Here is a 16,695-nt window from a genome sequence, read left to right as displayed (position 1 = left end):
TGTTGCTCATGTATCCATCTGCAGGAGATATTACAATGCGTTTGTTTAGGTGAGGTACTTTTGCTAAATCCAGCAGGTGGCATTAGTAGTTAAGCTATTTTGATGAGCTCTACTGGGCAACATAGAGCATGATTCCAGCAAAATTTAATTTCTGCCCAAGGAGAAACAGAATTGAATTACGAGGATGAACACATAAACAGGCCTTATTTAGGGTCATTCCTCTTCGTGAAATAGTGCTGGGGAGCCTAGCCTTTGCCTCATTCACAGTAGACCTTGATATGCTCAAACCCAAGACTAAAATTATATACATTCCCTCTCATTATCACTTAAATAAACAATGGAAGAGTTTACAAACTGCAGCTGAATCATGAACATAACTCCTTGATTGAAATAACTAGCAAAATGGTTTGCATAAAACATTCCATAATGGTTGGATGTGGATAATCACAGACTGCAATCCTGCATTAGTTTTAATGCAAAGAAAGTTATGCAGGCCGAGAATCAAGTATACAGGCCCATTGCCTGAATTCCCAATATGGGTTCTCATCACATAAAGCTCTGGGCTGGGAGAGCTAAATCAGAAAATGTATCCCCATGTTGCATTAAGACAAACATTATTGGCGCCAGATTCTTATTTTTATTTAGTCCTCCCCTACTCCCAGTTAATGCATGACAAGTTAGTGCCTGAGCTTAGAGGAGTATGCTGGCTGGAGAAGGCAAAGCAAAGGGATAATGCTATAAGCAGGCAGTGGGCCAATTTGCCCCTATTGAGAGATCGCAAACTGTTTGTGCGATAAGACTCACGTGAGCCCCATCTTATCTATTCATGTTTACAAACGAAGGAAGTAATTTAAAGGAAAAATAGAACTGGATTTTTCTTCCTGCAGGGAGTGCAGCACTTTCGGTGTGGTTTTTAACAATATAGAAAAGAATCCTTTACACAGGGTGAAAAGTTCCTGGCCTGGAAGGGGTTTCTTTTGACCATTCCTCTTATGGACAGGACCTGTAATGACCACCAACAGTGTTTGGGCTCTTGGGGGATAGAAGTTCACCAGCGCCCGGTTTTGGACCGGGTTCGAACGCGGCAGAAGTTCACCGGCGCCCGGTTTTGGACCGGGTTCGAACGCGGCAGAAGTTCACCGGCGCCCGGTTTTGGACCGGGTTCGAACGCGGCAGAAGTTCACCGGCGCCCGGTTTTGGACCGGGTTCGAACGCGGCAGAAGTTCACCGGCGCCCGGTTTTGGACCGGGTTCGAACGCGGCAGAAGTTCACCGGCGCCCGGTTTTGGACCGGGTTCGAACGCGGCAGAAGTTCACCGGCGCCCGGTTTTGGACCGGGTTCGAACGTGGCAGTGGCCTCAGGTACGTGCCGGAAAAGGTGAGGTGCCGAATGCAGCTGTCAGAGGCCCTCAGGTGTGCCATGACCTTCCTGGCTCCACAACAGAAGTAAAAAAGAAATGTTTACTTACCTTTTTGGTGGCAGCTGCTTGCTAGGCCGTATCCGTACCAGCGAAACATGGCCTGCTCAGCTCAGGGCAGTCAAATTTCCCAGAGGTGTCCTAAAACAGGCATTGGGCAGCTCATTAGCCTATGCAAGGAGCCTAACGCCTGTTTTAGGCTGCTGCCCCGGATGCCTGAAAAATGGCCCGATATCGGGTCAGAGATCTTTCAGGCATCCTTGGGTGCAGGACTTTGGTCCCCAAAATTGGCCCTCATTGTTTCTGTTTTACGTCCAATTTCTAGGCCCAAGGCTTGTAGCAAATCATTCAAATAGATAATCAGGAATGATTGGATATAGTTGTGGGTGGAGATGGGGATTGTTAAGGGAGGTTGGGAGAGCTGAAGGACGATGGAACAAAAAGCTCTCAGTAAGACAGGAACCTGCCATTGCTGTGAATTACATTTTCAATTTAGTGTTCATTATAATACTTTGTGTTACAAAGTTTTTTTTTACTGAACCATAGGTTTCATGCATACTTCATTCAAAGAATGATACATAGATGTGAACATTTTAAATACACCAAGCGTAAATTGCTTGTTATTCTCAAGGGAATTTGACCAAGACAGTTTATTGATTTTGATCATTGCTCGAGCAGTAATGAATTAATCCTAATGAATATACAGTAAATGCTTTCCATCCTGGTCTCAATTATAATAAGGTGCAGTGATAACTTCTTGTTGTTAAAAAAAGAAAGAACTAGTCACCGAGTTAGAGCACCACTGGCAGTGGGATCCCAAGTTCCTTTAATCTTCTGCTGTCATAAGATCAAAGGAATGACTGGGATCAAACCACTAAAAGTGCTATAACTGAGGCAGGGCCAAGTGCCATGCTTTGCGGCTTTGTCAGTTTGACTTTTGCAACGTTATTTGCTGGATTTGACCCAAACTTAAATACTGTGCTAGTTTAATAGAAGTGTCACTGCCAAGGCCTCAAGATGTTGAAAAAATGGCTTCAACAGATGTCAGTCTTGGCTCAGTGGTAACACTCTTGCCTCAGAGTCAAAAGGTTGTGGGTTCTAGCCCCATTCCAGAGATCTGAGCACATAATCCAGGCTGACACAGATTCAGTACTGAGTGAGTGCTGCACTGTTGGACGTGTCATCTTTCAAATGAGATGCCTTTCAGGTGATAAAAAGCAAGGGAGTTCTCCTGGTGTCCTGGCCAACATCTATCCCTCAATCAACACCACTAAAAAAGTTTAATTGGTCATTGGGATCTTGCTGTATGCAACGCTCCTTACTTTACAATAGTGACTGCACTTCAAAAGTACTTCATTAGCTGTAAAGCACCTTGGAACATCCTGAGGTCATGAAAGGTGTCATATAAATGCAAGTTCTTTCTTTAACAACAAGAAGTTATCACTGCATCCAACTGACTTAATAAAGGTGCGCATTGAATAACAGGAAAACATGTATTGCTTGCTGATGCAGAACGGTATTAAATAGAAATAGGCCCTGCAATTTGAAGAAAAATAAGTAACTTTTTAAAAATTAAATCTAATTGAAGGGTGTGAGCTTTTTAAAAAAATGTAATTAGCTCTATGAATTTTTTTTTAGAAAAGTACCTCTGCTTCTATTTGTCTTTAAATTGCAGGAATAAGGGTTAAAGCATGTTAGATTTGACCAAGTTCATACTTCTTGTTCTTACCTGCTGGCTGTCTCTGTGGATGAAGTGTGTGAATATCCATTGGGAAATGGAGCTTATTCCGGATAATCTCCTGGTTTTTCCCAGTAAACTTGTTGGCACTATTTATGCTCTTGGTGTGCCAGTCTGTCCAGTATAGACTGTCTTCAAACACCGTGATGGCAAAAGGATGAGGGAGGCCTGAAAAATCAAAGCTTATATGTTAAAAATGCTGGCCAGGCCCTCAAAACGGTGATTCACCCTAATCATTTGCATGATGCACGGCGTGGAATGTTGTCCAATGATTATATAACCTCCGCGACAGCAGCCATGTTCTGAAATTTAAAAATAAAATGAAAAACAAAAATCTATCACTAGTCACTTAGTTCAATGGTTTTTACCAACCATTTGAAGGGCGACTGATCTCTAACCTCCTCTGACAAGAGTTATTTAATCTGTGCTGCAGACCACACTGAATAATGATTTTATGAATCAAGGGTCTCTATTGTTATAAAAATAGAAAATGCTGGAAATACTCAGCAAGTCAGGCAGCATGTGTGGAGAAAGATGAAAGTTCTGACGAAAGGTCATCGATCTGAAACGTTAATTTTGTTTCTTTCTCCACAGGTACTGCCAGACTTGCTGAGTATTTTCAGCATTTTCTATTTTTATTTCAGATTCCCAACATCTGCAGTATTTTGATTTTGATTTAATGTCCTTATTGTTATACTGTACTGTTTTTATGAGTCAGAGACCCCCATTGGATAACTGCTCTGCACCTTAGCCTTTAAGACAGGTCCTGGTATCACAAACGTAAAACACATGGGGCTCAATTTCAAAACCGAAGTCCGGGTGTGCTGGAGGCGGAGGGGGGGGGGGGGGGCAAAGAAAATCGGGATCTTCTGGAGCGGGCAGGAATCCCGGCTCCAACACGCTGAAGAACGCGCACGACCCCGAGTCATCTGGGTGTGTGCGCCGTTCCCGAACCCGGAATGGGGCTGATAATTAAAGGAGCAAATATACCTCACTGAGGTACTTAAGGTAGTTTATTTTTTGCATATTGGACAGTTAGAAAGATTTTAACGTTACCTGGGTGGCTTTCCCACGGCTTCTGATTCACGCCTGGTGAAACCAGGCAGAAAGGGCCGGATCAGGCAAAAATAAACTAAATAAATTAAATAAAATTACATTTCCCATTGTAAAAAAAAATAAACATACTGTACAAACAAAGTCACCTGCACCCTCCCCTTTCCGTGTCCAATGTCTTCCCCCGCCACCTCCGATCTTTGTCTCCCCCCCCCCCCCCACCGCCATTAATGGAAGACATAGCATCAAATTAATGCACTGGGACTATGGGGAATGGAAATATTACAAGGCTGATGGATTACAGCATATATGTTAACCAGAAGATTTTTAGACTTGGTCTAGTACTTCTGGAAAAACACACATTGCAATATCTACACAAATTTGTCATATTTTATGAAAAGTTAATAAACTGCCCATTAACCACATTATATGACTATGGCCAAGCATTTATGAAATCCTAAATTTTGCAGGGTTCTTTAAATGCAAGTTCGTTCTTTCTTGTCGCTGACCAAGAATTAACTCCCAGCACTAAAGTACAAAATCCCAAAAGAAATGCAAGTGTAGCCTGGACACTAATTTTGTTTCAGAACAATTTCATGCAAATTTCTTGTGCCAGGATGATAATGGTATGAGGAAAATAATGCATGAGGAAGAGAGCCAGGACCAGGTGCTTTGGAAACAATCCATAATCAGATTATCTCTCTCCCAATGGCCGATGAGGTCTCTCTCTCTCTCTCTCTTTCTCCGCCGCCTCCCTCGGATGTGCAGCCTGTCCATCAGGCTGGCTGCCAGGCGCGAAACCCAGAAGAGGCTTTAATTGGTCTCATTAGGGTTGCGATTGCAACCCGCCTACTTCCCTTCCGGGTTTGGCGCCCGCAAATCACCCCCGCAAGCATGTTAAAATTGTGCCCATGATTTCTCAAACTAGCATCTAAAAACATGTACACGCTGGCAATTCAGTGAAAACCATGTTTTCTATCAAATCCCGCATCAACAATTTTGTTGCCCAATTGCCATTTTGTTTTGTCTTGCTCCGCAGAGTCTAACTCTTCAGCAATTGGACCGAGCACTACTATAGCTGATAACGTGAATGAGCCATTCGCTTGTCTGTCTCACAAGTGAAGTAGAATCAGAATGTTTATTATTTTATCTCACTTTCCCACTATTAAAACATTCGTTTCCACCCCCTTCTCGGTTTGGACATCTTCCCACCATCTGTATCATATACCATTCCCTGACTGGTGTCCAATGTATAGTGGCAGCTGAATGAACACTTCATTTTAAATTGAAACATTTCACTAAAAAATACCAGAGGACCTAAACACGGACTTTGTTTTACTGCCACTAAATGACAGCAGTAATGGATTAAAACATCTGGGTCGCTGCCAACTTGACTGAGTGAAGCACACCACACCTCCCCATTAACTGTAGTGTGGCAGTTTTGCTGGTGCTTATCGGCAAGAGGGCTTCTTCAAAGAAATTTGGGAGGGAGGAGGAAATTACACATGTAAAGTATTGTTCACACATGTAGCATGCTTGTAAATGACCTTTAAAAAACAGTTATTTAGCTCTCCACACAAAACTTCACACATTAATAGATAAAGCACCATACAGGTAAATGTGAGAAAATTGCCACGTACCAGTATGCGAGCATGCACGAGGGGAATGGGAGAGCTTCCACCAATCAGATGGGGAGCAGCGTGAAGTACAAGTGGGATGATTTAAACTGCAGGGCAACAAATATCTCAAAAATAAACTCACTTTTCAAAGCAATTCTACACTACAAATAGAGCACTAGACTAGCGAGTAAGCAACCTGTTCCCCAGTGTCTGCAAAAGCTCTCTGCAATTGGCTTTCAGTTGCCTCGATGTCTTTTCTGTCTCTTTATCTGTCAGCTCAACAGAGACTGGAACTCACCATGTGGGGAAATCACACGTTCGAACTATACATCCTATAACTTTGTTATGCAGCATGTTTGTACATCTGTGCACCCATCCCCTATGTTAATACATTTGTAGTTAGAAAAAATAGAAAAGATTTACAGGCAAAAAATAGCTCTGCATAATGACTACCCACATGCAGCTGTTGTCATTTCTCATGTTAGTTCAAAGGTCAACCACAACAGAAGTGAAACACTAGCCACAAACCCAGAATAAATCATTGTTTGCCTAAGTAATCAATCTTATTTCTGTCTGACTTACAGGATACTTGACAGAATGTAGGTTTGAATGAAAACTGTGCTTTCATATGGATGCATTGAGAAAATATAGCTGCCAGTATTTATTTCAAGAATATATTCTTTGATAGGAGGTTGTATTTAGGTGGCTATTGTCTCTGTAGTTTTTCCATGCTGGTTTTGGACCATTGCATTCATTAAATTATTTTCTTTTTGAATAGATGACAGATAACAACTGGTGCAGGTGTGTATTTTCTCAAACAAAGGAAGTAAGATAAATGAGTGCAGTCATGGTCATAAGCACAACAAAGAGCAGCGTACAAATGCAGCAAGTTAACCCAATAACACAAAGAGCTTCAGAATTTACATCAATTTTTAGAATGAAATATAGTAAATTTATCCGATTGTCTGCCGTTAAGCTGTTGGTAATGATTGGGATCAATTTCTATTATGTTACATTTTAAAATTCCTCACATACTGGTAAAAAGCTCAAAAGCTCTCAGAACTCTAAAATAAAAATCCCCATGCACTGAGAGGAACAGATTGTGGGTGTCTGGATTAACATGATTGTTATTCTTTAGGTCAATAGCAATTGAAGATCAGTTTTCAGATTGTTGTAGACTTTGGATTCAAATTTCAATTACATGAAATTCCAATATATCTGCTCCGGAGAGACAGTCTTCTTAAACTGTCAGGGAATGCTGGAGAGATCACTATAATCCATAAAGAAAACTGAATAAGCACCATCAAACTGGATGGGCCAAAATTGTTTGGAAACAATAATAAACCTGTTTTAAAAATAATTTTGTTTAAAAGCATTAAATTCCTAATTCTCATTCTATTGTAGCCTGATACCAGCAGCCTGCCAAACAAGGTAGTGGGCAAAAGTTTGTACTAAATATGCCCCATCTTTAGGATGGCCAAGCGGGTGCATTCGTGGCGGGGTTCCTAAAATTGGGGAATCTCAGAACAGGTCTGGAGCCCGGCTCCAACCCTCCCACTTCCGGGTTTCCAATGATGTGAATCGGTGCGCGCGCAGCCCCTGCATGCAGGACTCCCACCGGCAATTAAAGCTGGAGGGATGACAGTTTAGATAGTTAAGGAGGTACTTGAGGTCGTTGACAGACCTCATTGGGAAGAGATTTTAGCAGGGATGTGATTTTGGACTCTCCTCAGCGTGTTTCCCATGCTGTGGGAAACACTCCCTGTTGTTGCAGATGTGTTTCAGTCAGCAGCCGTTGGGAGGTGCAGAGGATTCCTTGACAGTTGGGGGGAAATACCTCATTCATTGCAGCAGGGCACTCTGTCACCTCAGACAAAGTTTTGCCTGCCACACTGTTGTCTCCACATTCAAAATGATTAAATCATACCCTAAACTCTGCTGTCCAAACACATTTACCTACTTTGTGGACCCCCTCACACTCACACCGTCAGGATGGTGGGGAGGGTGGGGGGGGGGGGGGGTGGTTTCCATTGCTGCATTCATCACTCCATTGGAGGTCGAGCAACATCACCAGCCTCGCCAGGCACGCCGTCCACCTCCGCCACGTGGAACTACACAACACAGTGCTGTGCAACAGGCACGTGCACAAAGTAGTCGTGCAACTACACATACACCCACTGTAGGGTGACCCAATGGGTGGCATCAAGGGTGTTCATGGAGAACCTCATGAAAGGGCCTTATTGCACAAGCCAGTCAAGAATGGCCAAGATGTGGCAGTAGTGGTGACAATATAATATGTAATGTGAGTTGATCAGAAATCAAATATAAGTAAAAACCATGACAAATCCTCAAATACCCTTGTGCATCTCCTTCATGCTCACGACACGTTTGCCTTACGCTTCCTACTACACATACGTGATGCATGCCCTGTGGTTGGGTGAGGCTGACCGTGAAAGAGATGCATGAGAGGGTGAGTATGAGACAGAGCCATGAGATTGTATGAGGATTGGATTGAGTGGTAGTGGTGGGATGAGTACTGGCGAGGTGAGGAAGTGCAAGTAAGATGAGGATAAGGGTTTAGTGGGTGTGAGGAGTGCTGTAATAGAGCAGTGTTGGCAGTGCAGAAGCAGATGTGGGGTGGGGGCGGTGATGTGGCAGACGGAGTGTAGGGGAATGAGTAAGAGTACTCACTTCAGCTGACCTGGTTAGGTCATTGAAGCGCCTCCTGCACTGAATGCAGGTGCGCGATATGTTGGTGGTGCTGGTGACCTCCTCTGCCACCTCGAGAGGCAAGCCCACTTCCTCCCGTCCACCGGATGGAAGATCTCCCTCCTCCTCCTCCTCCTCCTCCTCACCCCATCCAGTAAGACCTGGAGTGAGGCATCATTAAACCTGGGAGCAGCCTTCCCCCTGGGCTGCTCCATGCTGTAATTTTGGCTCCTTTCTGCAGCATCAGTCAGAGGAGGACTGCCCCTTTAAATAGGGCTCCTCTAGCTGACAGCCTATGATGCGGGTGTGCAGTCCGCCCGCTGCGCAGCTTTCCAGCGCGTTACCCACGCACCCAGTCGACCCCCCGCTGCCAACCTGCCTCCCTCCTAATATCGGGCCCATGGTTTTGCTTCAGATCCCACATGAGCTTATCCTCGTCTCAATTCTGTGCAGCTTCATTTTGGATATCATGGTGGCTGTTTTAGAAATGTTGGATTAACAAGATCTGACTTCAGCTGAATGGACTGGAACAGATTCAATCTAGAAAATATAGTACAGCAGAATGTTCAAAATGCCTAAAACCACAGAATACAGTCTCATTTGTTTTCTGAATCGTTTATATTTTATAACCAGTTTGCTATAGCTTTTTATTGCAGTGCTAAAATTCTGATGAAAAGAATAGTCTGCAGATACAGGGGAAGGATAATTAGTTGGTTGCTAATGACTGAATAATCCAAACGTTAATACGGAGAGGGCATGAGACCTATATCAGGGTCACTCAATAAAACATTGTTAGATTGCAATGGGAATTGAGAGTTAATGAAAAGTGACCTACTTAAACATAATCAGTAATCCTTAAAATTAATTATTCAATTAAACAGCAACATTTGAAGCTGCACCGCACACCAGGCATCTGGATAGTGAGGCATGATATAACTGGAAAAACCCTGTTTTCTCCTCGAGTCGGGAAACATTGTAAATCCCAGAAGTTGCAGTTCATCAAAAAGTATGAGATAGATGGGTGCAGCACTGAGGGACCAAGAAGTAAAAGAAACCACACAGAAGTGGATTAGATAGAATTTTACAGCACAGAAACAGGCTATTCGGCCCAAAAGATTTATGCTCCACAAGAGCCTCCTCCCACTTTACTTCATCTCACCCTATCGACATTCCTTCTATTCCTTTCTCCCTCATGTATTTATCTAGTTTAAATGTATCTATGCTATTCGCTTCAACTACTCCACGTGGTAGGGAGTTCCACACTCCCGCCATTCTCTGAATAAAGAACGTTGCACTTAACTGACAGGCCCTTTTAGTACCTGTACCTACTATATGATATCAGGCCAAATAATTATTTATACACATGAGACTAGTGCCTTGAAACTCAGCCTTTCAAATATCAACATCCAAACCCTTAATGCATTTGTACAAAATCCCTGACCCTGCTATTTCAAAATCTAGAAATAAGAAGCAGATATCAGTAAAAGTGACCAGGGACGGTCAGATTGTTATAAAACCCTAACTGGTTTGCTAATGTCATTTAGAGAAGGAACCTGATGTCCTTACCCGGTCTGGCCTATATGTGACTCCAGTCCCACACGAAGGTGGTTGACTCTTACTGCCCTCGGAAGTAGCCTAGCAAGCCACTCAGTTGTATCAAACTGATAGAAAGCCCACCCACCACCTTTTCAGGGCAACCAGGGATGGGTAATAAATGCCAGCCTCGCTAGTGAGGTCCACATCCCAAGAATGAAAAAAAAATAATTGCAACATTAATGAATTTATTTAAAATGGGTGAGCCTTCCCTTATAATGGAGAATTGAACTTTATATGCTAATATTCAAAGGGCCTAATGTCGAGGCATGAATTACATTACACACCTGACATTTTTTTTTCAATTTTGGACACAGACACCCAGAAATTTGTTTGGTCTAAATCTGACTCTAAAATTAAGAAAGGGAACAAAATCAGATTCTTTAAATCTCTGCAGAATAAGGTAACTTCAAAGTACAGCTTTTCCTTAAATTGCATAGGCAATCTATCCCTCAGACATGCAGATTTCTTGACCACCGGGGGGAAAGTGAATTGGATACGTAACCCCCACCCTCCCCATCCAGGCCTCAGGCCACTAGACAAGTAATCTGTTCAGATACCCAGTCACTCAGCCACTAATACCAGAATACCACACAACAGAAATAAGCACATAAAAATATTGCCGCTAATAGCACAAGTAAAGGGTTGGTACCTTCCATTCAATGCACAGACCCACACAGCTACATCACCCTCCTTCAATTGTAATTTGTCTGCTGGATTAACTAAATAAACTGCATGTCACACAGAATGTAAATGTCACAATTTTAAAACATTACCTCATTTGAATTAAATAATGACAAAAATGGCACAAAATGTCAGGATTCTGATTAGGTGGAAGAAGTAACAATCGATTGAAGTCGATTTGTAATATTTCATAGTCATTTGACATTTGTATTGTGCACTGCATAAATCCATATGCAAATAACACAGCATAAGTCATACCTCAGATGCTACAACTGTAGTGGGAATCCTTTCAGTAAAACATTTAACTCTTTTACTACTGCAGGTGCAATATGGCCTCATTTCTACTGCAACCCCCCAGTAGTCAACAGATAACCTATTAGTGCTGTTATTAAAATCTCAATTAGACATTTGAAAAATATGTCTTGAACTTTTAGACAAAATTATTATGTATAATGGATTTTTTGGAATTCACGTGAACTACCTGGCCTTACGAATGGGGCTGGCATCTTCTCACTGCTTCCGAAGCTAGATGTGGACATGTTACATTTTGTTCCATAGTCTCAGCTCACAGTATCTTCTGTCATTTACCACTTTCATTAAGCAGGCGGGCGCTCGGAGCCAAGTCTAAATGATGAACCATCGCATTACCGTCATTAGCCTTGGACATGTGGAGAAAATGGAGGTCTGACTGGCTGACAGCCACTTACGGTGACTTCAATTTTTTTAATCAGTAGAAAAATAAGTATTAAGGTTTCAAATAAATGGTTGATGATAATGCCATTGTGGAGCTCTCTCTTGGTGCATTCTTCTAAAAGTTAAATGGTTTACAAGAACTAAGAACAATATCAATATTTTTTTGTTTTATCTCAATTTCTATTTATTTTATAAATATTTGTATTTAAACAGCCAGAACTGATAAGCTTATTGGGGGAAAATAGCCTGAAGGGGCTCGATTTTAGGGTCGGGTTACCTGCGGGTTTCCAGCGGGGGGGCCCCGAAAATCCCGATCTCCGATCACGTGACCGGATTCGGACGAAATCCCGGCCACTTCCGGGTACCGCGCTGACGTGCGGGGCTGCGCGCGCAAGCCCCGCTGGTGGGAATCCCGCAGGCAATTAAAGCCAGCGGGGTTCCACTTGAGAGCACTTAACTTGCTCGTTGTGGTCAGTTAATGAGCTGAAGCAGCTGTCAAAAGAGGAAGTGTGGGATTTTACGGTCAAAGCAGTCAGTTTCCCACACTGGGGGAAACAGGACCCTTCAAACCAGGCGTGTTGCAGCCAGCAGCCTGTGCCAGGTGCCAAGGTGCGCTCCACGGGGGAGCGCCCTCACCCACGCAGGAGGCCACCGCGTCACATAGGGCAACCCCTGCCCTCCACCAACCCCCGCCAAGCCAGAGGACAGACCGACACGAAACCGCAGCCCCAGTCCGAGGACCCACCCACCTACCCTGCACAACCCCTCACACCAACACCTGCCAGATGGGTGGTGCGTTGACATCGTCGGAGGACGAACAGGATGACCAGCCCCAGCAGCCTCGCAGTCCACGCCGTCCGCCTCGGAGAGGTGGGGCCCCCCAACACGGTGCTGCGGCACACCCACCTGCACAGCAGGAGGGAGGGCAACCGCAGAGAGAGATGCGTCGCAGGAGGCACTACCCTCCGCACAGGGTGTACAGAGCGAGGCTCAGCTTCATGGACCTCTCCGAGGAGCAGTGCATACGGAGGCTCAGAGTCAATCGCCAGGTAGTCGCCGACATCTGCAGCCTCCTTAACGACGAGCTGCTCCCTGATGGACCAAGCAGCATCTTCTTACCTGTCGCCGTCAAAGTCACCACTGCCCTCAACTTCTTCGCATCCGGTTCCTTCCAGGGTGCCACCGGGGACATCACCGGGGTCTGTCAGTCCTCTGCACACAAGTGCATAAGGCAGGTCACCGATGGGTTGTTCCGCAGGGCCTCCCACTACATCAACTTCGCCATGGACGAGCGCAGCCAGATGGAGAGGGCGGTTGGATTCCATGCCATGGCCGGCTTCCCACGGGTGCAGGGTGTAGTCGACTGCACCCACATCGCAATACGGGCACCTCCACATGAGCCAGGGCTGTTCATCAACAGGAAGGGGTATCACTCCATGAACGCCCAGCTCATCTGTGACCACCGCCAGAGATTCCTACACGTGTGCGCCAGATACCCCGGCAGCTGCCACGATGCCTTCGTCCTCAGGGAGTCCGCCGTCCCGCCCATCCTGCAGGCACCCAACGCCGGCAACGGCTGGCTCCTCGGCGACAAGGGGTATCCCCTCCACACGTGGCTCATGACACCTCTGAGGAACCCCATCACCGAGCCGGAGCGTCGGTACAATGACAGCCACACTGCTACCAGGTCTACAATTGAGCAGACCATAGGGCTTCTCAAGATGCGCTTCAGGTGCCTTGATCGTTCTGGGGGAGCGCTCCAATACACACCATTCAGAGTGGGACGAATCATAGTTGTCTGCTGTGCCCTGCACAACATGGCCCAACAGAGAGGGGTGCCGCTGGAGGAGGCCCCATCCACACCCGCCACCCACATTGAGGAAGGCGAGGGCGAGGAGGAGGAGGAGGAGGAGGAGGAGGCGGAGGCGGAGGAGGCGGAGGAGGAGGACGCGCCCGAGGATGTTGGACGACCCATGCGCCGAGCCGCGACTCACCGGGATGGTCGCCGGGCCAGGGACGCACTCATACGTCAACGGTTCTCCTAGAGTCAGACACTGCGAGGCGCTCGCATCTCCTCACCTGCACATGCGAGCGGCCATACCAGCCCCCTCCACTGAAGAGTGCTGCCAGTAATCCTGCACCCACAGCAGTGTGCCCAATGGGTGGCAGCAGGTGTTCGCCGTCATGATGGCCTCCACGGAACGCAACTATTGCACAAGCCGCGGAAGAATGGACGAGAGGTGGCAGGAGTGGTGAGAATAGACTATTTAATATGTGGAATGTGACATCATTTAAGAAACAAAGTACAAAATAATAAACACCCTGGTGTATTCCCTTTGTGATTATAAGGCCTTTGGAATTCTTCTCCGGGAACCCCTACGTGGTGCTACCCCTGTGGCTCCAGCAGAGGTAGTGGCAGGTTGCTCGTCTTCTTGCCTTGACCGGGTAGATGCTTTTGGCGGACGGCCCCTGGGTTTCGGTGCCCGTGAGGGCACCTCCACAGACTGCTCCTCCTGCACCGGGGCAGGGGCAGACTCGGCCACCTGGAGAGGAGGCACCATTGCGGGTGCTGGTTGAGAGGTGGGCGACGGGTGGGACGTGGGGACGCCTTGAGAGGCGTCCCCGCTTCCATGTCCCCGGTCACCATCATCCCTCTCTTGGCCTCGGCCCACATCACCCCTTCCACCCTGCTGGACGGCAGTTTGGATGGCATGTGTGAGGCCTTGCAAGGCCACCCCTAGTGTATCCCTCAGCCTGTTGGTGGCGTCGGAATGTTGCTCACCCTGAATCCGTACAGACGTTGTGAGGGCCTGCAAGGACTCGAAGTGGAGCTGTGCGTGACGCTCGAGGGAGGCCAGCCTGTCCTCCACCGCAGACAGTCCCGCACCTACCCGCGACACTGTGTCGCCGGTACCCTCCTGTGCCTGCGCCACCAATGCCCACATGCAGGAGGTGGACTCCTCCATCGCCTGCGCTATTGTGGACAATGCGCGCGGCACCTCTGCCAGCACCTCAGCAATTAGCTGGTGGCCCTCGACGACTCTCCTTTTCTCTGGTGGCCCCCTGGGTTCAGCATCTGGGTCCGGCTGAGCAGAGCCTGGAGATGAGTGCTCCCTCCGTCGCGGACCCTCCGCGGCTGCCCCTGCCACCAGGGTCTGCTCATGCTCACTCGTGCGCAGTGACTCACCAAGTGCTACCCCAACTAGTTGGCGAGGGGGACCCACCGAGGTGCGTGTCTCTGCGCTGGTGGATGGTTGGCTCTGATGTGACGATGCACCCTCAGAGACCGCCATGTCCTCTGAGGAATCGCCCTCCATGCTCGCTTGATCCAAAGACACACCTGCAAGAGAACAGAGGGCACTTTGAGGCATGTGGACCAACTTGACAGTGCGCCTGATGGCAGGTGATGATACGGTCACTCGCGATCATGGGTGTTGAGTGTCAGCTTTCCCTTACCGGCCGTTTCGGCAGCGACACACTCGCCATCGGCCACCGACAGGCAATGTCGCGTGCGGGCGAGGTCGAGCGCCTCCACCTCTGCGTCGGTGAGCTCCACCACTTGCGGCGGCCCACCTCCGGTGCGTGCCCTTTCGCGGTTGTTCTTGCTCCTCTTCTCCTGTGAAGGCAAAACACAGATGTGTGAGTGGGTGCGTCTTGCATCGTGAGACGCATCGAGCATCGGTGTGGTTGGGTTGAGCGTGGCGCGGAACGGATGGGAGGAAGTGTGGGCCACGTGCCCATCCCATTGCATGGGGATTGGGGTGTGTGGTAGTGTTCGGGTGGGGTCAGGGACGGTGGGTCCTTGCGTGCACGGCGAGGATGGTGAATGAGTGGCTGTGAGGATTGCTGATGGAGCGCAGTGGTGGCTGTGCAGGAGGGGGTTGTGATCTGCTTGGCGTGATGGTGGGGACGGGATGTGGGAGGGTGCGTTGGTGTACTCACCTTGCCAGACCTAGTCAGGTCATTGAAGCGCTTGCGGCACTGCTCCCAAGTCCTTGGGGTGTTGCCCCTGCTGCTCACCTCCGCCGCCACCTCTGCCCATGCCTTCCTGGTTGCGGCGGCAGGGAACTTGCGCCCATCCTCAGGGAAGAGTGTTTCCCTCCTCCTCCTCACGCCCTCCAGCATCAGCTGCAGTGCCAGATCTGAAAAACGGGGCGCAGCCTTTCCCCTTGGTTGAGCCATTCTCCCAGACCTCTTGCTTGCAGCAGGAGGGGCTTTGGGAGACTGCCCCTTTAACTGGAGCTCCTACATCGCGTCGACGGTACTGCGCATGCGCAGCCGGCCGGCACGCAGCTGGGGAGCGCAGAACCCGGAAGCAGGCCTTAATGGGTCCAATTATCCCGCGATCGCGTGGGGGACGCACACAATTACCCGTCCGCGTTTTCCACGCTCCCGGAGGACCACCCGCTGGGAACCCGCAGGCCTGCTAAATTCGAGCCCAAGGAGTCCCTCTGAAGTGAAGTGAATCAACACAAAAAAACCGACAAATTTTCCAAGCACCCTGGGTGTAGATGCAAATAGGTTTTTTTGCATTAGGTGGCATCAGAGCAGTTGAAGATAACAACAACAAGGATAGATGCCTCACAACAATGACCTTCTTAACTGGGTCTTAAATTCCTCAGGTCACACTGGGATTTTGCCCAATGGTACCCACCACCTCTGAACCCACTGGAGTTGGCAGGGTCAGTAGGAGGACACCACATTTACGTAGGATAAGCAGGCACAAGCTTTAGGTACATCTCCAGTGCCCTTGGGGAGGTGGGGGGGGGAGGATTCCTATGGTGTAAGGGGGCCATTCTGTCTAAAAAAAAGTTATTCTTCATGGGTCAAGCTGCTTGCCTGGCCTAGACCCCACTGGTGGGACCCACATCTCCCTTTGTGGAGGCTGGTATATCTCACCTCAATTGGCACACCATCTTCCATACAGATCCCAAATGAGCCTGAAGAGTGAGAACTCCCCAGCTCTTGGCTGTAGTTTTCCTTGTAAGGAGTAGATCAAGGTTCTGTTCCAGAAACTGCAAGTGACCCAGTGGAACCTGCAGGGAGTTTCAGGACTCTTGGAAATTAGTGCGGTATCAATAGGCAAATTCGGAGTGTGGAAGAACCGGCTCGATGGGCCAAATAGCTTTTCCCAGTCTATATTTTCCTGTAAGGAATCTTACAACACCAGGTTATAGTCCAACAAATTT

General features: G+C 47.4%; 1 protein-coding gene across 1 annotated transcript in view; it reads right to left on the bottom strand.

The window, feature by feature from the left end:
- lrp4 (low density lipoprotein receptor-related protein 4) overlaps nucleotides 1-16,695 on the bottom strand; it is a 108,896-nt gene that overhangs the window by 73,410 nt on the left and 18,791 nt on the right. Inside the window, exon 6 of the mRNA XM_067994059.1 lies at nucleotides 3,147-3,323. Coding sequence (XP_067850160.1) covers nucleotides 3,147-3,323 — 177 coding nt within the window. The remainder of the gene's footprint in view (nucleotides 1-3,146; nucleotides 3,324-16,695) is intronic.

The sequence above is a fragment of the Heptranchias perlo genome, chromosome 12 (assembly GCF_035084215.1).
Source record: "Heptranchias perlo isolate sHepPer1 chromosome 12, sHepPer1.hap1, whole genome shotgun sequence".
NCBI lineage: Eukaryota > Metazoa > Chordata > Chondrichthyes > Hexanchiformes > Hexanchidae > Heptranchias > Heptranchias perlo.
The sequence above is the reverse complement of the archived record's forward strand: the minus strand, read 5'-3'. Positions and strand labels throughout refer to the sequence as shown.